The 24,930-nt window shown below is 35.2% G+C and overlaps 1 protein-coding gene and 1 long non-coding RNA gene across 2 annotated transcripts in view; one reads left to right on the top strand and one right to left on the bottom strand.

Moving 5' to 3' along the window:
- The window catches only part of ERBB4 (erb-b2 receptor tyrosine kinase 4), a 1,231,960-nt gene that overhangs the window by 162,475 nt on the left and 1,044,555 nt on the right, over window positions 1-24,930 (bottom strand). The window contains exon 22 of the mRNA XM_082396354.1: window positions 10,978-11,163. Within this exon, the coding sequence (XP_082252480.1) occupies window positions 10,978-11,163 (186 nt within the window). The remainder of the gene's footprint in view (window positions 1-10,977; window positions 11,164-24,930) is intronic.
- The window catches only part of LOC309630756, a 36,489-nt gene continuing 23,253 nt past the window's right edge, over window positions 11,695-24,930 (top strand). The window contains exon 1 of the long non-coding RNA XR_014245919.1: window positions 11,695-17,084. This is a non-coding gene — a long non-coding RNA (uncharacterized lncRNA). The remainder of the gene's footprint in view (window positions 17,085-24,930) is intronic.

The following is a 24,930-nucleotide window of genomic DNA, read 5'->3' as shown; positions in this document are numbered from 1 at the left end:
ATGTTATCAGTGGGGAAATTGGTGAGGAACGAATGGAAACACTCTTTCAATTTTTTGTAACTTCCTATGAATCTAAAATTATTTCAAAATAAGAGTTAGAAAAAAAAACTATCTGGAGAAGAATTTGGGCAGGTGTTGAGGAAGCAAATCTGTGTCTTGTCTTCATTCCCACTATGGTTTTTCTGTTTCCAGTCAAATTGCTTGATCTCCTCATCCTTTGTTTCTCCTATGTGCAGCAAAATGCAAGTCCTAGCTCTCTGAATCACTATAAATATCTTGAAATCAGTAAGAAGAATGACATTGCATGCATACATCTGAAAGATCATGATTATATATCACAACTTCCTGACAGCAATATTATAACACCCATCTACCTACACAGTTTTAGAAACAAAAGCCACAGGGGAGCCATAAACTAGACATGCAGGTCCTGCTACTTTGATTCTGCATTTAAGAAAATCACTGTGCTCCTAAAATCTGCTACAATACCAAACTTCATTCACATAATCATGACTAATAGATGTAATTGTGAACACTTTACACACATAAAGTACCATTTAATCCATTCGGATTGGAAAGCTTTCAGATTTGTGTCAAAATAAAAAGTACATTAAAAGTACTAGCTATACATTTACAGTAAAGAAATTAAGTTCTTTTCTTTCTGGATGTGTATGGTAGCTGAATGAAAACCTTTGCCATTTATAGAATGGAGTAACTTCCTGGCTGAATGAGAGTCGCTCAGCATGCCAAACAAAGCCACAGGCAAAGCAAAGCAAAAGGGAAGCTTGCTATTTTATAGGTTAGACAAGAAACAACCTAAATGACTACTCTAAGGGAGAGACCTTCATATTTCATGCAAACCCCAGGAAATAATTAAGGCTTCAGTGCAATTCTGGGACCTGTGCTCTAGAAACTGCCTCAATAAACTTCATTTTCAATCTGGTAAAATCAAGATGCTCTCTTATCCCTTACTACCTCTTTTATATCATCCTCCTTTAAGGCAATGAGAATTTAGCACATAAATAAAAAGCAGGAGGTCGTTTCAGGGAGGGGATAAACATGATTCAAATTCAGCCAGGTGCTTTATCACCAATTTGGGAGGTTGCAAAGTTATTAGACATTCTGATATAAAGATGGAGGGAAAAACTATTGGTAGAAAAGAGAGAGAGAAAAAAAAAGTCCTTGGAAGGTAAACTGATAAGTACAAAAGTACTTCAAAGTAAAAATAAACTAGCTACCTCTCATTTAATATTCCAGAAGGGGAAAAAGTTCATTAGACACTTAAAAATTATCATGAGATAATTAAAAGTAGATGATCTTTTAGACTAAATCTCTGTAATACTGTAGTAGTTATTTCACCTAAATTACAAATGAGAAGTCCATAAATCTTATGGAGTCAGGGTAAGGGGTGCTGGCTGTCAGTTGGTCTAGGCTGGGGTGACTGGGTGATAAATGAATTCAGATTGTGGCTTTGTCACTATGACCTGTGGCCTTAAATGGATTCTGTTACCTGTTTAGTCTTCATTTTCCCCATCTTCAATACAGGCACATCGATGGTCTTAAAGCTGGTCTCTGTGAGGACTTAGGGATTCCTCAGGGTACCATGAAGCCCTTTCAACGCCTTCTATTGCTATAGGTATGGCTCAGTTTTATTTGTTTAGATTTTCAAGTAAAATTTCACTTGACAAAACAATTTCACATTTTAAAATTTTTAAATCAGTGAAATAGACAATCTTCTGGAGCTCCTTGCTGTGCCAAAGTTTCAATAAGTTCTGGTATTCATTGTTTTAAAGATTTACCATCTCCATAAAGGAACATTGGGCTGGTCCCTTCTGTGTGATTTTTCTATTATTTGTCTTTCCTTTTGTACACAGCAAATTACTTTAAGATATTGATTTGATTTGTCTTTTGTGCTTGATTCTTTAGAATAAATAGGAAAAGCTGTATGTTTCTAGTTTGGGCGCTTCATCTTGAAAGGGATTTTACACTGTAGTACCTAAAATTATAATTCCAAGGCAACAGCACCCAGGAGATAAGCCTCTCATAGGTTTTGTTGTTTGAGAAATTGACTTATGTCTATCTAGCCCTGGAGGTGAGGGTGGAACATAAAAGAGGCTGAACCCAACAACCTAGAGAAAAAAGATTAGGTTCTCTAAGACCAAAGAGGGAAGAGGGAATCACTGGTGGCAGTTCCAGAAAGGGGCTGAGTGCAGTTCTTCATCCATCTACTATTTAATAGCAGGACCTTGGGAAAGTCATTGAATGTATTTATTCTGAATAAAATTTTACTGTTGAGCCATATTCATGCTACTGAATTTCTGTAAAGATCTAATGACAACTCATTAGAATATATAATGCTTTCAAAGATAAATAGTAGCAGTAAAAATGATAAATAATAAGCTAACTTTCATCCTTGTCTCTTCCAAACAGTGGCTGTGGCTAAAAAAAAAAAACCTCTCTATTTTAATTTAAATTGTGAAATGTCATTAATTGGAGTCTGTCTATGCCACTAACACTATGGCTTCTAATTCCAATATGTCTCTTCTATTCCACTGTTATAAAATATAATAATTTCTCTGTATCAAAACATACCCCCTCAAACCCATTCAATTAGTATTCACAAACTTCTAAACAGTATTAAAAGTCATTATCATATTATTACATATAGTTAATAAATGAAAATTTTATCTTTTCTAGAATGTTAGAAGTATTCTGTCTCTTCTGTAGAATATGTATTTATTATTTTAAAATTATATATATGTGCATAAGACTGAGGTCGTATTTACATATAGAATTTGGTCTTGACCACAAACAAACCAGAAATTTCAGCATCCAGTTCATGCATTTAACTGACATCAGACATTCAGATTTGAGTCCAGTTTTATTCATGTAGAAGGAAATGGCTGAGTCAAACGGGAAATTACTATTTCCTGTCACTCTGTGTCGCTACTGCTAGAGAACAATGGAAAAGAGGAAAGAAAGAAAGTAAATGAAGGTTCTGCTCAAGTTATACATTTAAACCTTAAGGAAGACTTCATATTTGTGTACAGAAGAAAAGTTTATTTTATTTTTATTTTTTTAAGACATCTTTATTGAAGTATAATTGCTTTACAATGGTGTGTTAGTTTCTGCTGTATAACAAAGTGAATCAGCTATACATATACATATGTTCCCATATCTCTTCCCTCTTGCATCTCCCTCTCTCCCACCCTCCTTATCCCACCCCTCTAGGTGGTCACAAAGCACCGAGCTGATCTCCCTGTGCTATGCGGCTGCTTCCCACTAGCTATCTATTTTACATTTGGTAGTGTATATATGTCCATGACACTCTCTCACCCTGTCACATCTCACCCCTCCCCCTCCCCATATCCTCAAGTCCATTCTCTAGTAGGTCTGTGTCTTTATTCCCGTCTTGCCACTAGGTTCTTCATGACCTTTTTTTTTTTTTTTTCCTTAGATTCCATATATATGTGTTAGCATACTGTATTTGTTTTTCTCTTTCTGACTTACTTCACTCTGTATGACAGACTCTAACTCCATCCACCTCATTACAAATACCTCCATTTCATTTATTTTTATGGCTGAGTAATATTCCATTGTATATATGTGCCACATCTTCTTTATCCATTCATCTGATGATGGACACTTAGGTTGCTTCCATGTCCTGGCTATTGTAAATAGAGCTGCAATGAACATTTTGGTACATGACTCTTTTTGAATTATGGTTTTCTCAGGGTATATGCCCAGTAGTAGGATTGCTGGGTCGTACGGTAGTTCTATTTTTAGTTTTTTAAGGAACCTCCATACTGTTCTCCATAGTGGCTGTGTCAATTTACATTCCCACCAACAGTGCAAGAGTGTTCCCTTTTCTCCACACTCTCTCCAGCATTTATTGTTTATAGATTTTTTGATGATGGCTATTCTGACCGGTGTGAGATGATACCTCATTGTAGTTTTGATTTGCATTTCTCTAATGATTAATGATTTTGAGCATTCTTTCATGTGTCTGTTGGCCATCTGTATATCTTCTTTGGAGAAATGTCTATTTAGGTCTTCTGCCCATTTTTGGATTGGGTTGTTTGTTTTTTTGTTATTGAGCTGCATGAGCGGCTTGTAGATCTTGGAGATTAATCCTTTGTCAGTTGCTTCATTTGCAAATATTTTCTCCCATTCTGAGGGTTGTCTTTTGGTCTTGTTTATGGTTTCCTTTGCTGTGCAAAAGCTTTTAAGTTTCATTAGGTCCCATTTGTTTATTTGTGTTTTTATTTCCATTTCTCTAGGAGCTGGGTCAAAAAGGATCTTGCTGTGATTATGTCATAGAGTGTTCTGCCTATGTTTTCCTCTAAGAAAAGTTTATTTCTTAACACAGAAACCTGCTCTCCTTCCAATCATGGTGAACTATGTTTCTGAACTGAGAAAGAGAGAAATTCTTTTCTCCTCTTTGCCCCTCACGCTAACTGCCACCCTGCCATCAAGAAAAAAGAAAATTAAGATCCAGAGACACCTCCCAATAGCTACAAAAATTTAGATTTCACAATAGAATTTCCATTAGCTCCAACTGGGAATATTATGTGAGCAAGAAAAGTAATCTGGAGGACAAACAACTTAAGAGTGTAAAATTTTAAAAAACAGTTTAATTGAGAGAATCTATTAAACTGGGCTAAAATTCATGTTGACCTTTGAGCAATGCAAGTTTTCTTAGAAAACATAAATGTTGGAATCAATCTATTTGCAAAAATATAACTGAAAGAGTCTTTATATATAGGCAGGTCTAAATTATTTTGGTTAAACATATTAGGTCATTTTTACTCTTTGAAATATCAAATTATCTTTATTTCCATTTCTTTTCAGAGGAATGTTAAGGATGGATCATTTTATAACTTAGACAGTTAATCATCTTGAAGTGTACAATGGACCACTGAAAAATGTTTTTAGAATCATCTCTTTAACTAGTTCCAATTGTAAACCACTAAAAAAGAAAGCCCTGGGAACACTACATCTGAATTAAACTGCAAATCAATTAGAGCTCCAGAAGAAAATCTGACAGTAAAGAAAAACAGGCCAGCAAAGCTCCGAGGAAGGTCTCAAGATTTTGAAAAATAATGGTGGCAGATACTCAGTACTCAGGCTTTAAAAATGCAGTAACAACAACAACAAAGTCTCAAATAATCTCCTTAGAAAGAAGTCAGAAGATAAAATCTATGCAGTAAAAGGAAGTTAAACCCACTTTAACCTTTTCTAACTTGAGATTGAGAAGTCAGTATTTTCTCTTTGCTCCTCACTGGTAATAGACTATCTATTCAAAGAATTACCCTGACCTCAGCTCTTTGCCAATTCACATGTTCAATATTACAAACAATTCGATTTTCTAATATGAAAATTAGAGGTCACGATAATAGCACATGTAGAACAGCAGCTTAGGAACCTGTGTAGGAAAGCACGTGAAGATAGGAGACAAGTTCTTTTTTCCAAAAAGTAGAAATATTAAATATTAAACATGAGATGACCTCCTCCTACCCTCAGTATGGTGTAAGAACAAATGTTAAATCTTTCATACTTGAGATTTTAAAATTGAGTATTTTTGAAATGACATCAAGAGGGTGTTCTAACTATGAATGTATGTGTCTTTCTTTATTATTTTCACCCCAGATATTATCCAAAATCATAACACATGGTGGACACTCTTACTCTATGCTAAGCAGCATTTTTAGCACAAGTATTACCTCATTCTCATAAGTGCTCTATGAAGTGAGTACTATTATTATGCTCATTTTCAGGGGGCACAGAGAGATTAAATAACTTGTCAAGGGCCACACAGCTGATAACTGAGGCAACTGGGATTTGGACCCATTCAGTCTGGTTCTACAGTCTGTATGCTTAACACAAACTAGCACCAAACTATACATTTTAAATTCTTAATTTATAGTGTCACTTGTGATCAGTATCGATACTGCATGGTAGCTCACAGAATAGTTTTGAGCTTGCTTTATCATAATATTTTATATGTAAAACATCAATGTTTTAAAAAAAATTCCCCCATAATTAAATGAATATCTAGTACTTGATCCTGAAAATGTGACATAGACCTTCATGATAAAGCAATAAAAAATTTCCATGAAGATAATAAAAAGTATTATTCATGATGGAATCTTCTCTTTTATGGGCGTTATCATGAGGCACAACTACAGATAAAATGTCACACTCCTCCACTCCTCAAATTCAGGAGGAGTGCAAGTGACTATAAGTTGCAGTGGTGCATGTATTTGGAGAGGAAAGGGTGAAGAATGTTTAAAGACCTGGCTCAGGGGGCATCAGAGTTACTGATACAGAATCCAGGCATTTCAACATACTGCTGTGTCCTTTAGGACTTAAGTTCCTCCATTTTCCTGATCTATAAACTGGGAGAATAATGAGTCATACCTGCTAGAGTTTCAGTAAAGATTACATAATACAAAATATATAAAGCACCAAGCAGATGCCTGTTGTGTAAGACACGCTTTACCTACATGGACTCACCATGAAGTTCCTTCACTAAACTCACATATGCTTTTCAGAATCTGCCAAGTTGTCTTTTAAAAACTGCTTGCCCAACTTGTTAGCAACAACTCTGAAAGAAGGAATTCTCACGATTATCTTCTATCCTGGATTCATAAAGCCCCAGGAAGGCATATGGTATTATCAAACATTAAATAATAATACGTTCTGCTCTGCTTACCAAATTAAATCAAGTTCTAAATGCAGCACATGCAGAGTGAAAATGGCTGCCGATAAGAAGAAATTTTGGTGTTGAAATTTGTGTTTCTCTTACATAAAATGTTGTAGAATGATGTACCAATGGAAGAATGGAAGGAAAACTTGGAATATGGATGAAATTTTAAAAAATACTTTCTTCTTTATATATAAAAACATAGATTAGTGGTTATAATATTTATTTACTCGCTGTGTGAATTTAATCATGTAACAGATTCTCTGTGACTGACTTTATCTGTGAAATGGACATACTAATGATACTTACCTTATAGGTTTGTGATGAGAAAAATTAATTAATGAATAAAATATACAGAGTAGTGGCTTACACAGAGTAAGTGCTTGATGTTAGCCATAATTATTATTTCTTCTACTTATGTTACACTTTCCACAGGTATTTTATAACGCAAGTATAAGTTGGTTATTTTATAGCATCGTATCTCCCCTTCTATCAGCTTTGTCAATAAATAAAAGGGATGCAGCCAAAATGAAAGTGGGTATTGGAGTAATTATGATGGTGATATCTCACTTACATAAATTCTCTCTTGGTGAGAATTGGAAGTAAAGAAAAAGAAGCCTCTAAGTTACTGAAATAGTTATTTGCAAAATACTTGTGTTGACTCAGACCAAATTACTCATATTTTACAGACATTTCTGAAACAATTCTCTGTTTTGAGGCTTTTGACCTATAGCTAATAAAAGAAGACTGTTTTTAAATACTCCATGATCTAGGAGCTGAGCCAGGGATTTTACATGAGCTATTTTATTTAATCTTTGCAAATCACTATGAGGAAGTTTATTAGTTTTCTATTGCTATAACTCGTTACCACAAATGCAGAGGCTTAAAACAATACAAATTTATTTTCTTGCAGGTCTGGACATCAGAAGTCAAAAATCAGTTTCTAAACTGGACTAAAATCAAGGTGTTGGCAGGCCTGCTTTCCTTCTGGAGATTCTAGGGGAGAACTTGTTTCCCTGCCTTTTCTAGCTTCTAGAGGTCGACTGTATTCTTCAGCTTGTGTCCCCCTTTCTCCATCTTCAAGGCATATCACTCCAACTCTGCTTCTGTTTTTATATCTTCTCTCTATTACTTTGATTCTTCTGCTTCCCACTTATGCGGATCCTCGGATTACATTGGCCCACTTGGATGATCCAGGATAATATCATCTCCCCATCTCAAGATCTTTAATTTAATCACATCCTCACAATGCCTTTTAACATGTAAATTAACATGTTCACAGAAGATGGGGATAGGACATAACATCTTTGAAGGTAGGGGATTATTTTTCAGCCTACTGCAGGTAGATAGTATTATACTCATTTTGTGGATGAAGAAAAATGTAATAATTATTAACTCCATTAATACACTGAGAAACAAAAATTCAGAAAGGTTGAATAATTTATTCAAATTCACAAAACCAAAACGTGGGCACTGGCATACTAATGTAGGTCCTTTTGACCCTAATGCTGTTTCCACTACACAATTCTGCCCCCAAAGTAGGAAAAAATGATAAAGGAAGGACTCCCTCCTTAAGGGTAATTTTTTTTTTCATTTTCTTTATGAGTTAAAAATATTTATTAAATATATATTGAATAGCTAACTACATGTAAGACCCAATTTTAAGTGCTGGGAAAAAATATGAATCAGACCAAATCAGTAACTACTAGGTAATCTCATATCTTCCCATATATTTGAATACTTATAACTCTTAAATCTATATCTACAATCCTGACCAAATTCAACTACCTAATTGATAGCTCCATTTTTATGTTCAATAAACCTTGTCAATTTGCCATGCCTGGAACTGAACTAGCCTTCTCCACCTCAGGCAACAGCACCACCATATTTCTCTCCCTCAGTATCCTCTAATCAATAATCAAATACCTAAACTGTCTCAAAAATGTTTCATAATTTCATTAACTTCTTATTTTCATTACCCCCAGACTTCTAACTGGTATCTTCATTTACATTCTTGCATTGCCTCAATCTAATCTCCATATATAAATTGGCATGATCTCTTTACAAAATAAATTAGATTATATCACATCCAGGGCAAAATACTTCAATATCCACTGCATTTATAATAAAATCCAAATTTTTCATGCTACACAGTGTTACCACATACCTTGCTCTGTTTAGGACATTTGTGTGCCTGTTGTCCCAGCATAACTAGTAATAGAGCCTCCTTTCACTCTTAAACTTGCTCATTTGGATGACAAATTACCTGGTCACCATATATATAGGGCTCTGTGTTATCTTTCCTCTGCCTAAATTTCTTCCCATAGCCAAAGTCTCTCTCAGGACTCAGTGGGGTCTGTCCTTAAGTCTCCCCTGTAATTATTTTTCTTCAAAATCTAAACCAAAGTCTGTAATCCTATACCTAGTTGTTTTATTTGTTGAATGTTTGTTTTTACCATTAGACACCTCAGTCTACATAGTACCTGGCACATGGTAGGTGTCCACACATATTTATTAAATATTAATGACTAAACAAATATTCCATATAGTCAGAGAGTTATATAAACACGCAGTATAACATTTAAATAATACAATACAAACTAACACAGAAGAGAAGGAAGCCACTTCTGTTTAGAGAGAAGAGTTTGACTTCACAAGGGGAAGAAGCCCAGTCAGTGTTGACGGATGAAAAACATCATGCTCTGTGAATCAAGAAGCTATAAGAAAAGATTTCTAAGCAGAAGGAATGTCATTTACAAAGGCAAAAAGATTTTAAAACAGTGTGATTATTCAGGGAACTCAAAGTAGCTTCTATTATTAGAGTGTACAGCCTTGCATAAATGATATATTAATGCCATGAATCCCTAAGGACAAAACCTAAATTATGGAGAAGACTGCAGGAAATATAGAGAAGAACTAAGAAATTCAAAACTTAGTTTTGTTTTCATTTATAGTGCTAGGATGATTTGAGAATGTCTATTGCACATTTAGCTCATCTTATAAATTATAGAAGTTCTTAGATAATTAAATCAGTTTTTGAAGAGTGGTATTTCAAACTTCATTAATGTAAAGAATCCTCTCAGTTGTGAGTTTGCCATGTGATATTCACAAAATTGTAATACACGGTCCATAAGGAAACTATATCAAGATTTATGGTACAGAAAACTCAACTGGGCTTTTCCCTCAAATAATTTTTTGGGTTTGCATTTTAAGAATCTTCCCAAATTTCTTCTTTGGGTGATGTATTTTTATTCACTCTCAGATTGTAAAAAGAAATAGGCTAAAACTACTGGATTAACATTTTGGCATTTATATTATACAAATGCTAAAATGATCAGATCTGTAGAATTTATAGAACATCAGGTCATATTTTGATGTAAATAAGAGTTGGAATAGTGAATTAAAACTCATCTCAGACCTATTTATCTTGGTATAGAAAATTGTAATGGTTTCTTTGAACTTAAAATATGCACTCCAAAGTTGCACACTGGTGGACTACAGGATGTGAAAGCTTTGTTTGGCTCCCAGGGTGCTTCAAAAGTTTGAGTCAAGGTTTAAATTTAGAGAAAAATCCAGAATTCTGGCCCTTCCTGAAAGTTTTGAAGATCCGCTAACTCTGGTGGAAAAAAAAACATAGTCTCCAAGAGGCAAGTAAATGTTTTCTACTTCACATAGAACCATCTCCTTCCATCACCCCAGGTACTGAAATCCACACCACTCTCCTTACATACGTTATATGACTGAGACCTTGTGCCGGACAAAAAAACAAAAAAAAACAAAAACAAAACCAGAAACAACAACAAAAAAACAACTATTAAAGACCAATCGAGAGTTATCAAAATGTCCAGAAAAATGTTTAGAATTTGATCATTTGTAATTCTGAGCATTGAACGTACATGCTATGCTAACAAAATCATCTAAAAATGGAACAACTCAAACCTTCAATCTTTTCCTTCTTGAATTTTGTTAACTAAACTATACCTAAACAACAACAAAAACAACAACAAAGCCAAGCAAATCCAGTATAACAATTTTTCCTCCTGACCAATAAGTTATTTGTTTTGGTATCTGGTCAATATAACACAAACAGCACAGTACAATAACCCCAAAATATATAAATAGATTATGAGATTGATCTGTGGTTTGAATGAAAATACCTCCCTATAATATATCTTTCAATATAGCAAATATAATTTATTTTATTTAAATAGATTGAATACCCAAACTGTTCTAGATTAGGAAATATAAAGGCAGAAGTCATGGGCACTTACCTTAGCTATCTGGACACACCAATTAAGCAATAGCTGGGATCCAATGTTATCCTTGTGTTCATGGACATAATCCAACAGGCAGCCATGGGGCATAAGCTGTGTAACCAGCTGAATGGTTGGGCTTAGACAGACACCCAATAACCGGACTAAGTGTGGATGGTCCATACTTGCCATGATCAGAGCTTCCTAAGAGAAAAAAACAAAACACCATTATTTAAACTCAAAGTTCTTTACCATCATAGTTACTTGCCCTATACTAATGGTGTTGGTAATGATTTTGAAAATGTACTCTCAATCAATGGAATCAATTAAAAGTGAAAAGACACGGGTTTGAGTCCTGGTCTGGGAAGATCCCACATGCCACGGGGCAACTAGGCCCGTGAGCCACAACTACTGAGCCTGCGCGTCTGGAGCCTGTGCTCCGCAACAAGATAGGCCACGATAGTGAGAGGCCCGCGTACCGCGATGAAGAATGGCCCCCGCTTGCTGCAACTAGAGAAAGCCCTCGCACAGAAACGAAGACCCAACACAGCCAAAAATAAATAAATTAATTAATTAATTAATTTAAACAAGAGAAAACTTTAAAACTTAGTTGGAAGTTGGAGTTTCTGCACAATTGCAAAAAACTTTAAAAAATAAATAATAAATAATAAATAAATAATAATATTTTTAAAAAATTAAGGGCTGGAGAGGGGAAAAAATAAAAACCCTATAAAAAAAAAGTGAAGAGACATTATTGTAGCTATTATATTTCTAAAGTGGTTTAATTCAAGTGAAATTAAATGAAAAATAGACTATACAAAATGAGAAATGTTATAGAATAACTGCATATAAAATTAATAGCAGTATTTTCTCTTGTGTAATATGAATAATATTAGATTTTATTTACTGCCAAGTAAGTTGAAATTGAATCCTAATTTATACTGTAGATTTTTAACCTATGATCTTTGGTTCTAGAGTCCAATAATCTGTACAAATGCACTTATTTGTATAAGGTGGCTCAGTTACAAATAAGGCAACTCAAAGTTAACTCATTCATTATTGGCATAGATTCAGACAGCATACACAGGTGTAATTTATAAATTATAAATATCATTATAAACAATTACAAACAATATGCCTATTGTGAATTTATGCAGAAAAATAAACATTTTAATAAGACATTTTGCTCCATAACTTTGCTTTTACTCAAATTTATTTCATTTTCAAAATTTTAAGTGATGTTTATTCATAGAACCATAAAATTTGAGAGCTAGGCGAGATTGTAAAAATTTGTGTACTCCAATTTTGTCATTTCATGAAGTGAGAAAACAGTTCTAACCTCTTTTTCATAATCATAAAGGCAGCTTTGCTTAATGGAGATAAATTGTGGACATATGATGGTTATTTAGCACATCCTAAAGTTAGCCTTCAATCAACAGTTATATTAAGTATCTTTAGTCCAATTTGAAACTGATATGACCTTATACACACACACAGAGTGGGTGACACATCCATGGCAATTTATTATCAATCATTTACCTATATGCAGGTATGAGATTGTTCATTGTACTATTTTTGAATATTTTTTGTAGCTTTGAAAAGTTTCAAACAAATACTTGAAGACAGAAAGCTATATTGAGCTTCTCTTTAAGACAGCATGGCAGATTGATATACACATTTACCTCCATTTCCTCTCAATTCTACCATTTTAACAACAAAGTAATTAACAAAAAGCCAGAAACCAATAATCACAAGAAGAAGTGAGGATGGAATGCTAAAAGTAGGAAGTGGCTTACTAGTAGTAACTGACTTAGCAAACAAGAAATCTGAAGCCTAACTTAGTAGGGGGAAAACTGAAAAGAAATCCAATTTTCCCCACTCGTGTACACACCAAAGGTTCAGTAGTGTTACACCACAAACCACTATACATAAATGGAGCAGGAGGGATGGACTTCATCCGGATTTTTTCAAAGTCCATTTAGGATGCACTTAGACTACACATCTCCTTCTCCCCTTCATCCTTAGGAGAGGCTAAACCAAAGGGATTGTGGACTGAATATCAGGCAATGGAAAGAGAAATACTCTGGTGAAAATAGTAGGATCATGTAAATTTATATATGGTGAAAGTTGGGGCCACGCTCCAGTTTCTTCTCCCAAATGGAGCTGTGACTTCAAACTTCTGGAAGTTTTGTTTAAACCTCAAATTCTACATCCAGCAAAATTTGAACCAAGTGAGTAAATATACAGACATATCTGTTCTTAAAAATGATTATCTCATGTTTCCTTTCTCTGTTAGATATGCTCATTTAATCAAAGGTGGAAGGCAGTTAAAAAAGTACATTTAATTGAGGAAACAAGGAAATGACAGAAGGGATACTCCAGAATAAAAGCTATACAGAAGCCTGAGATAGTAGCCAGTCCAGACTGGAGTAGGACATATTGCTCTGGAAAAGATGACGCAAGAAGATGGAATTGATAGAAAACCTAATGAGTTTAAAATGCATTAAGAGTATACATATTTTCCTAGCAGAATCTGAACATCAAATTAGTGATAGATACACAGAAAACTAAGCAAAAGTAAAATAAAGAAATGAATTTGAGGTAAAACATAAGATACACACCAGAAAAGAAAGTCATCATAATTAATATAAAGTAGTGGTCCCTAACATTTTTGGCACCAGGGATCATTTTCATGGAAGACAATTTTTCCATGGACCAGGGGCGTGCAGGGGGACGGCTCAGGATGATTCAAGTGCATTACATTTATTGTGCACTTTATTATTATTATTACATTGTAATATATAATGAAATAATTATACAACTCACCATAATGCAGAATCAGTGGGAGCCCTGAACTTGTTTTCACTTGCCACTCACTGCTAGGGTTTTGATAGGAGTCTGCAAGCAATTGATTTGTTATAGTCTCTGTGCAGTCAAACCTCTCTGCTAATGATAATCTGTATTTGCAGCCGCTCCCCAGCGCTAGCATCACTGCCTCAGCCCCACCTCAGATCATCAGGCATTAGATTCTCATAAGGAACGTGCAACCCAGATCGCTCACATGTGCAGTTCACAGTAGGGTTTGCGCTCCTATGAGAATCTAATGCAGCCACTGACCTGTCAGGAGGTGGAGCTCAGGCTGTTATGCAAGCGATGGGGAGCGGCTGTAAATACAGATGAAGCTTCGCTCTCTCACCCGCCACTCCCTTCCTGCTGTGTGGCCTGGTTCCTAACAGGCCACAGAACACTACAGGTCTGTGGCCTGGGGGTTGGGGACATCTGCTATAAAGCACAGCTGCAGCTGGGAGTCGTTATATAAGCATAACAACATAAACATGAAACAATATAAGCAAATATCATATGACTATATTGGAAAATGAAGAAAAGGAAGATATATTTCTGCAAGGTGGTGATGGGAAGGAAGTGAAGTACATTCCTGTTGTTCACAATGGAAAGTTAGTATATGATGCATAAAACTGAAAAATCAAGAGTTGACAGTATAAGCATATTATTTAGATAGAGAGTTAAGTAAAAGAAGAAATTGCTGAAAACTGAAAGTGATTACTTTGGGCAGTGTGAAATGGGGGCAGGGAAGGAAAAGAGGGTCACTAGTGACTGCTGTCTTTCACCATTATTAGCCTTGTAGGACATTATTCACTTTTAACCTCCACTACTATTTGAATAGTGTTGAGTTCAGCTGAGTCTAAAGATTATTCATAATTATGGGGTAAGTCTGACAGAGTATATAGATTTTACTGGATCCAGCCAGGGTCTTACATGAAATATAACATTTTATTTTTTGAAGAAGGAAGGGTGGGGCGGTATGAATATGTGTCCAGAGAAGGGAGAGATATGAGGCTAAACAGAAGAAATAAGCTGGTAAGGGGGTTTCAGCCTAACTCAATGCACATTATTTTTGAGGCTTTTGTGGGCAGAAGCTGAAATTGTTGTTTTTCAGGTGGCTTCCAAGTAGATTAGGTCTTCCAATTCCTCCTTCCCCAGCAGCCCCAGGGAACCAGATGAGTCAGAGAACAAAGGAGAGCACCAGTTTCTCTGCCTCTTTGCTGAGGCCACCACCACTGCAACACCTTGAGAACTGACAGCCCAGGAACCACTGTCCTTACCTCCAGCAAGGACAGTGGTATCCTCAGGTGGTATCAGTCAAACGGTCCCGAGGTAGGACCTCGCGGTGGCTCAGAGAAAAGAGAAGCTCCACATGGAGACCAGAGCTGGTGAGAAATGACACTGTAGATACTACAGGGTGACTGCAACTGGGAGACTGTTGTGTAAGATCATATGAGACACGCAGCCCTCCCCAAACTATTTGGGAAGACTTCCACTGAAGTTGGAGTTTCTGCACAGTTGCAAAGCCAGAAATTTGAGTTATTGCTACTTATATGGCTCTATTTGGATCCATGAGGTGGAAACATTTTGGTTTTGCTTCCTGTATATTTCAGTCAACATTTGAAATAAAGCAAACTAATGTAATTATAAGGAGAGTACAAATAGAAACATTAGCCAAGTTGCATTATCTATTATTTAATGTAGTATTTTTATTAACTAATTAAATAGTAATTAACATTAATATTAAAAGCATAAAGCAGAGGGTTCCTTCACTGAATTATGACATGCACACATATAAATATACACATAGACACCAACAAACAAGCAAAACATAATTAAATTAAATATCTAACTCAATCAAGTACCAAATTAGATATTTAATTAGATATTAAATATTAGATATCTGATTAAATTAAATGTATGCTAATTGCATTCTCTCTATTTCTCTTCTGGTGGCTCTAGTTTTTCATGTCCATCAAATCTACCCAGGTTTATCACTATAAGGGTAGCTTTCCAAGCCCCACTCCCAGATAATCAGGTCTAGAAGTAAATCAGAATCTACATTTGTAGCAAGCTCCCTAGGAGAAATTACTGTAGGAAACATAGAACTTTGAGAACCCCTGGAACATCTCCATCAAATGTATGTCTCTATCATCCATTGCAAAGGAAGTAACATGCAACAGTTGTTTGATCCTCATTGTAACTCTAGGAAGCAAAGGAGGCAGCCATTCTCAGCTGTAACATAAGGAAACCAAGGCTGAGCAGAATTACTGCCCCAGGTCATATGATGTGTAGGCAGCAGGATCAGTGTTAAGACTCGGGTTTTCTGATTCTTAGTACAGTGTTATTTCTTAGGACAGTAAAAATACTGTAATTTTAAAATTTCCATTCTATCAGCACTTCGAACTGTAGATGCTTATCTTATTAACAAGAAGACAGCACCAAACACCTGACTTTAGCCATACCTGAGTGAATTGGGTCAAATTATATTGATACTTTAGTTCCTGAGGAGCAACTCAAGCAACAGATTTGCACCTACAGGTAAACTGCCATCACTTACAATATGCTTTCAGAAAAAGCCGAAGAAAATATATTTCTCTGATTTCCTGTGAGTATTATTTGGTACAGGCCATTTCCTATGATATAGAACATCGTGAAATTTAAGGTAAAAGAAAGATTTTAAGGTTATTTCAGGCCTTCTTTTTCAGGACGAAATATATAAACAAATTTTTTTCTTTTACAACGCAAGGAGTAACGATATTTCCATTCTAAATATGCATGTGAAAAGTTTACATCAGAAGAGTGTAAAAAAGTCGCATGAAAGTTCTCTTTTAAAAAAATCTATTAGTAAGTCCTGGCAAAAAAGCTGGGGTTGTATTAAGGAAAATTGCTCATCACACTACAAAGAGTATTTGAAACCAAATTGCAGAATATTTGCATAACAGTTCTCTTTTTTTGAGAAAGAAAAGATGAACACGACACTAATTGTAGGTTTTATTTTTTCATAAAGGAAATAGCAGATGGCTTTTTTGGGGGATAGGGGAAGAAATAAAAAGAAGAGAATGTGGATTCATTTAGAGTGATGAGTAGGATGGAAAGGGAAAAAAATTCAATATTTTAATAATGGAGTGTTAGGTTTCAATAAATTACTCTATGTTAAAATTAATAACATCCTTTGTTACCTATCTCTTGTGTGGGGCCTATGGAAGCAATTTTGGAATCTTTGCTGCTGTCACTAGAAAATGTCACCAAAGGCCACTGGAATACATACAAGTTGACAGGTATATTATCTATTTTTCCAGAAATGAAATTATTTTCTGTCTTTGTTTTCCCTTTTGCTTTACAAAATTTTTCTTGTAGGTGAATTAAATAGTTTTCTCATTGGACAGAGAGGAAGGCTGTAACAGGTGCTACACTGAAAACTCTAAAGCAGAAACATTTTTCTTTACAATGAGTTCTGGTTTCAATACGGACATTTTTTTCAAACTATCAAGGGATGACCAGGGCATAGATAAAAAGCTCTGAAACATATGTGCCATTATTCTCTAGCCTATGCTATTTGTATTTCTATTTTATTCTGAAGGAAAGACATCTCTGTACAATAATAAAAGTGAGCAAATACCATTTGTCACACTAAGGCATCATTTTGCCCAGCCTTCAGATGTTACACCTTGCCACTTAAACTTGTTTTCTCACTCATGTTGGTTAGTAGTTTTACAAAAAGAAAACAAAAAACAAAAACCAAAAAACATATGGTCATTGAAAACTTATGGGCTATTCTGTTTTTGAAAAATGTTAACTTCAGCCAAACTTTCACTGTTTCATTATGTCTATGGACCATTAATTCAATACCCTCCAGCTGAAAATGGGGAAAATCTCACTGCATCAGGGATAAGGAAGATAAAAAAAGGGGGATAGAGAAAAAGAAAGGATAAACAATTAACACAGGCATATAAAATTGTGCTTAATGAAACTGTCAGCAGACTTATGCATGCTTAAAACAAATGCCTCTCCTAAAGATAGAGGGGGTGATGATGACGAAGAGAACAAAGGAGATAATAGTGATGGCAGTGATGAAAAATGAGATAAAATTATTGGTCCATAATAGTGTTTTACAAATCTGTTTTGCTGCAGATGGTACCCAGATAATAAAATAAATGAAATCTGCATCTGTTCCCTCATGTCTAGAATAAATAATAATTTACTAGTGCAAGTAGGTGAGCGGTAATTAGACTGAATTAATATGCCATCAGTTTAAGTGTGTCTACATTGCTCAGTGGCACTCCTTTCAAATCCCTGGTATCATTTTCATGAACTTGAACACTCAGATTAGGATCCTTCTAACTTTTGGAGTCAGCAGTTTTCCATCTCTGTTCTCCATCATTCACCCATTTGCTGGCTGAATTTTAGATCTACATATTACTTAACAATGCTACACAATTAAGACCTTTGTGAATAATATTATACAAGGTAGAATTTTACTTTCTGACTGTGTTTTCTATCTTCCCCCTACCCCTAGGTATACTGAATTTCCCTCTATCCTTATTATATTTTCCTATCCTATGGTATACATTTATTCACTTAAGATATTTATTGAGGACCTGCTATGTGCCTAGCACTGTGATTGAAGCTTCTCTATCCTCATGAAGCTTTCATTCTCCTGGGAGAGGCAACCAATATACAGGAAAACCTAATAAATATAAAACAGATGTATAAATAAGTATAAACTGCATTAAGGGTTATGAGGAAAATAGAGTATTGCAATAGACATTAAAATGGAGGTGGCAGAGCTACTTTAGATAAGGGTAGTCAAAAAATGTGCCCTGAGATCAGAATTATGAGAAGTCAGATAGACAAATATGAAGAAAGAGACTAAGAGACTGGCAAATTTTGGAAGCTCTGAGAAGACCCATGTCTGGAATTTAGGAAGGGCTGCAATGGCATGAGATAAGACTGGAAATGTAGGTAGGGGCCAGACCATGAAAGGCCTCTAAGTCATGGAAAGAAGACTGGATTTATTTTTAATAATTTAATTTTTTAATGCCTGCTTTCTGTTCTGCTTCACTTATCTCTCTCTCTTAGCCTGAACTCCAATGTTAACTATTATAATAAAGCATTTACCACCATCTTATAATTTTTCCCCCCGATATTCCCATTTTGATACCCCTTGGCCAAAGACAACTCCCACCATTTGAATTCTCAAACTTTCCAATGTTGTTAGAGAAAAGCATAGATTCATGGAGATTTGTCAAATCTCCTGACTTGATCCTCCAAAAATAGTCCTTGGTTTTAGTTTTTAATTTCTTATTGACTCTTTATTACATTTATTATGACCTGTATCTCTGAGCAGGAAAAATCAAAAACAAACAAACAAACAAACAAAACACTTTCTACCTTTCACAATATTTACTCTGTAAAATGTGCTCTTGACATCTTTCCATGGTGTTCCTTTGGATAATTTTACCTTTGTTTATCTCTAGTATGACTTTATCTTCACTCCATATTGGCACATTCACTGTACCCACAAGTATATTTAGATGTCCTATATTCTAAAAATGAAAGTTCCTTCAATTTTTCCACTTCTCTACTTTGAGAATATTTGCTATTCTCATTGGCTATTTCTTCATTTTATAGTCTTTCACTCCTTAGGGGTCTAGTTTTTCTGCAACTTTCCTGCATTCTAACTATTCAAAGTACTCTTGAAAAAGTCACCAGTAACCTCCTTATCACTAGTCAACAGGTTATTCCCTCATTCTTAACTTTTTCCTGAGATTCTGCATGCTTTTACCTGACTGACCACCATTCTCTTTTGAAAATCTCTCTGTGATTGATGATAGCATTTTATTCTATCCTGAATCTTCAGTCTCTCTGAGTATTCTTATTACAGGTATTGGCACATGCTTTTCCCTCCCATACCTTAAATGTGGAAATGCCATCATAGCTTTGTCCCTAATATTCTTTGCTTTCGTCTGTAACCTCTTGCATCCTTATATCGTATAACTAAGAAATATGACAGAGTTATCAGAAACACATGGAATCAACTGCAGAATTCTGTGGTTTCTCAAGTTTAATAACATTGCTATTTAAAAGATGGAAAGCAAAATCCATCATGACCATATCCAAAATATCTGTGCAAAATACCTGTCAAAATATCCAGACATGAGAATTATGCTGTGCCCATATTCCAACCATTCTTTTCAACTCCTGTAATTTCAACCGTCATCTCTGAGCAGAAACTATTAGGTCTTTATATAGGTATAGCTCCCCTATCATGGTATCTATTCCATTTTTATTTGACTTATTTGTTACATGTCCACCATCTCTAATGATTTCTCTGAGAGTAGTAATATTAGCTGAATAATGTTATCAAACTCTTGTAGAGTGTATGGCTCTTAGTAAGGGGGCAATGCAGTTTTATTAATAAATAAACAGAATCTGTATTATATTCCCCCCTCTCATTCTACCTCATCTCAGGAATCAACTCATATTTCAAGTGCATTCTGGTCATCCTGATACAGACAAACTACTGGATATCAAATTTAAGACACAAAGTAAATTTCTCGATAAAAGCTTGTCTGCTAACTTTACCAATTTTGTAAATGTCAGAAGCATTTTCTAATTTGGATTGTAAAACTTAGATTCATATTTGGCATAGTCTTTTCTAATGTTTTCCATTCCACTCCATATCTAACATTGTGCCAAATCCCATTTATTATTTATTCCAGCGTAGCTCAAATCTGTATCCTTCCATGAATTTTTTTTTTTTTATACAGCAGGTTCTTATTAGTCATCAATTTTACACACATCAGTGTATGCATGTCAATCCCAATCACCCAATTCATCACACCACCAGCAACACCCACCCCAAGGCTTTCCCCCTTTGGTGTCCATACGTTTGTTCTCTACATCTGTGTCTCAATTTCTGACCTGCAAACCAGTTCATCTGTACCATTTTTCTAGGTTCCACATATATGCGTTAATATACGATATTTGTTTTACTTTTTCTGACTTACTTCACTCTGTATGACAGTCTCTAGATCCATCCACGTCTCAACAAATGACCTAATTTCATTCCTTTTTATGGCTGGGTAATATTCCACTGTATATATGTACCACATCTTCTTTATCCATTTGTCTGTCAATGGGCATTTAAGCTGCTTCCATGACCTGGCTATTGTAAATAGTGCTGCAATGAACATTGGGGTGCATGTGTCTTTTTGAATTATGGTTTTCTCTGGGTATATGCCCTGTAGTGGGATTGCTGGATCATATGGTAATCCTATTTTCAGTTTTTTAAGGAACCTTCATACTGTTCTCCATAGTGGCTGTATCAATTTACATTAACACCAACAATGCAACAGGGTTCCCTTTTCTCCACACCCTCTCCAGCATTTGTTGTTTGCAGATTTTCTGATGATGCCCATTCAAACAGGTGTGAGGTGATACTTCATCGTAGTTTTGATTTGCATTTCTCTAATAATTAGTGATGTTTAGCAGCTTTTCATGTGCTTCTTGGCCATCTGTATGTCTTCTTCAGAGAAATGTCTATTTAGGTCTTCTGCCCTGGATTGGGTTGTTTGTTATTTTAATATTAGCTGCATGAGCTGTTTATATACTTTGGAGATTACTCCTTTGTCCGTTGATTCCTTTACAAATATTTTCTCCCATTCTGAGGGTTGCCTTTTCGTCTTCTTTATGGTTTCCTTTGCTGTGAAAAGCTTTTAAGTTTCATTAGGTCCCATTTGTTTATTTTTGTTTTTATTTCCATTACTCTAGGAGGTGGATCAAAAAAGATCTTGCTATGATTTAGGTCAAAGCGTGTTCTTCCTATGTTTTCCTCTGAGAGTTTTAGAGTGTCCGGTCTTACATTTAGGTCTCTAATCCATTTTGAGTTTATTTTTGTGTATGGTGTTAGGGAGTGTTCTAATTTCATTCTTTTACATGTAGTTCTCCAGTTTTCCCAGCACCATTTATTGAAGAGACTGTCTTTTCTCCATTGTATATCCTTGCCTCCTTTGTCATAGATTAGTTGATCACAGGTGTGTGGCTTTATCTCTGGGCTTTTCATCTTGTTTCATTGATCCATATTTCTGTTTTTGTGCCAGTACCATATTGTCTTGATTACTGTAGCTTTGTAGTATAGTCTAAAGTCAGGAAGTCTGATTCCTCCAGCTCCGTTTTTTTCCCTCAAGACTGTTTTGGCTATTCGGGGTCTTTTGTGTCTCCATATAAATTTTAAGATTTTTTGTTCTAGTTCCATTAAAAATGCCATTGGTAATTTGATAGGGATTGCATTGAATCTGTAGATTGCTTTGGGTAGTATAGTCATTTTCACAATATTGATTCTTGCAATCCAAGAACATGGTATATCTCTCCATCTGTTGGTATCATCTTTAATTTCTTTCATCAGTGTCTTATAGTTTTCTGCATACAGGTGTTTTGTCTCCCTAGGTAGATTTATTCCTAGGTATTTGATTCTTTTTGTTGCAATGGTAAATGGGAGTGTTTCCTTAATTTCTCTTTCTGATCTTTTGTTGTTAGTGTATAGGAATGCAAGAGATTTCTGGGCATCAACTTTGTATCCTGCAACTTTACCAAATTCATTGATTAGCTCTAGGAGTTTTCTGGTGGCATCTTTAGGATTCTCTATGCATAGTATCATGTCATCTGCAAACAGTGACAGTTTTACTTATTCTTTTCCAATTTCTATTCCTTTTATTTCTTTTTCTTCTCTGATTGCCGTGGCTAGGACTTCCAAAACTATGTTGAATAACAGTGGTGAGAGTGGACATCCTTGTCTTGTTCCTGATCTTAGAGGAAATGCTTTCAGTTTTTCTCCATTGAGAATGATGTTTGCTGTGGGTTTGTCATATATGGCTTTTATTATGTTGAGGTAGGTTCCCTCTATGCCCACTTTCTGGAGAGTTTTTACCATAAATGGGTGTTGAATTCTGTCAAAAGATTTTTCTGCATCTATTGAGATGATTATATGGTTTTTATTCTTCAATTTGTTAATATGGTGTATCACATTGATTGATTTGCGTATATTGAAGAATCCTTGCATCCCTGGGATAAATCCCACTTGATCATGGTGTATGATCTTTTTAATGTGTTGTTGGATTCTGTTTGCTCGTATTTTGTTGAGGATTTTTGCATCTAGATTCATCAGTGATATTGGTCTGTAGTTTGCTTTTTTTGTAGTATCTTTGCCTGGTTTTGGTATCAGAGTGATGGTGGCCTCATAGAATGAGTTTGGGAGTGTTCCTTCCTCTGCAATTGTTTGGAAGAGTTTGAGAAGGATGGGTGTTAGCTCTGCTCTAAATTTTTGATAGAATTCACCTGTGAAGCCATCTGGTCCTGGACTTTTTTTGTTGAAAGATTTTTAATCACAGTTTCAATTTCATTACTTATGATTGGTCTGTTCATATTTTCTATTTCTTCCTGTTCAGTCTTGGAAGGTTATACCTTTCTAAGAATTTGTCCTTTTCTTCCAGGTTGTCCATTTTATTGGCATAGAGTTGCTTGTTGTAGTCTCTTAGGATGCTTTGTATTTCTGCAGTGTCTGCTGTAACTTCTCCTTTTTCATTTCTAATTTTATTGATTTGGGTCCTCTCCCTCTTTTTCTTGATGAGTCTGGCTAATGGTTTATCAATTTTGTTTATCTTCTCAAAGAACCAGCTTTGAGTTTTATTGATCTTTGCTGTTGTTTTCTTTGTTTCTATTTCATTTATTTCTGCTCTGATCTTTATGATTTCTTTCCTTCTGCTAACTTTGGGTTTTGTTTGTTCTTCTTTCTCTAGTTCCTTTAGGTGTAAGGTTACATTGTTTATTTGAGATTTTTCTTGTTTCTTCAGGTATGCTTGTATAGCTATAAACTTCCCTCTTAGAACTGCTTTTGCTGCGTCCCATAGGTTTTGGATCGTCGTGTTTTCATTGTCATTTCTCTCGAGGTATTATTTTTGATTTCTTCAGTGATCTCTTGGTTATTTAGTAACGTATTGTTTAGCCTCCATGTGTTTGTGTTTTTTACGGTTTTTTTTCCCTGTAATTTATTTCTAATCTCATAGCATTGTTGTCAGAAGAGATGCTTGATATGATTTCAATTTTCTTAAATTTACTGAGGCTTGATTTGTGACCCAAGATGTGATCTACCCTGGAGAATGTTCCACGCGCACTTGAAAAGACAGTGTAATCTGCTGTTTTTGGATGGAATGTTCTATAAATATCAATTAAATCTATCTGGTCTATTGTGTTATTTAAAGTTTCTGTTTCCTTATTTTTTTTCATTTTGGATGATCTGTCCATTGGTGTAAGTGAGGTACTAAAGTCCCCCACTATTATTGTGTTACTGTCAATTTCCTCTATTATAGGTGTTAACATTTGCTTTATTATTGAGGTGTGCCTATGTTGGGTGCATATATATTTATAATTGTTATATCTTCTTCTTAGATTGATCCTTTGATCATTATGTAGTGTCCTTCCTTGTCTCTTGTAACATTCTTTATTTTAAAGTCTATTTTACCTGATATGAGTATTGCTACTCCAGCTTTCTTTTGATTTCCATTTGTAGGGAATATCTTTTTCCATCTTCTCACTTTCAGTCTGTATGTGTCCTAGGTCTGAAGTGGGTCTCTTGTAGACAGCATATATATGGGTCTTGTTTTTGTATCCATTCAGCAAGCCTGTGTCTTTTGTTTGGAGCATTTAATCCATTCACGTTTAAGGTAATTATTGATATGTATGTTCCTATTACCATTTTCTTAATTGTTTTGGGTTTGTTTTTGTAGGTCCTTTTCTTCTCTTGTGTTTCCCACTTACAGAAGTTCCTTTAGCATTTGTTGTAGAGCTGGTTTGGTGGTGCTGTATTCTCTTAGCTTTTACTTGTCTGTAAAGCTTTTGATTTCTCCATCAAATCTGAATGAGATCCTTGCTGGGTAGAGTAATCTTTGTTGTAGGTTCTTCCTTTTCATCATTTTAAGTATATCATGCCACTCCCTTCTGGCTTGCAGAGTTTCTGCTGAGAAATCAGTTGTTAACCTTATGGGAGTTCCCTTGTATGTTATTTGTCGTTTTTCCCTTGCTGCTTTCAGTAATTTTTCTTTGTCTTTAATTTTTGCCAATTTGATT

Source organism: Balaenoptera borealis (genome assembly GCF_965194805.1).
Source record: "Balaenoptera borealis genome assembly, chromosome: 6".
In the NCBI taxonomy this organism is placed as follows: Eukaryota; Metazoa; Chordata; class Mammalia; order Artiodactyla; family Balaenopteridae; genus Balaenoptera; species Balaenoptera borealis.
This window is presented reverse-complemented; position numbering and strand designations above follow the sequence as displayed.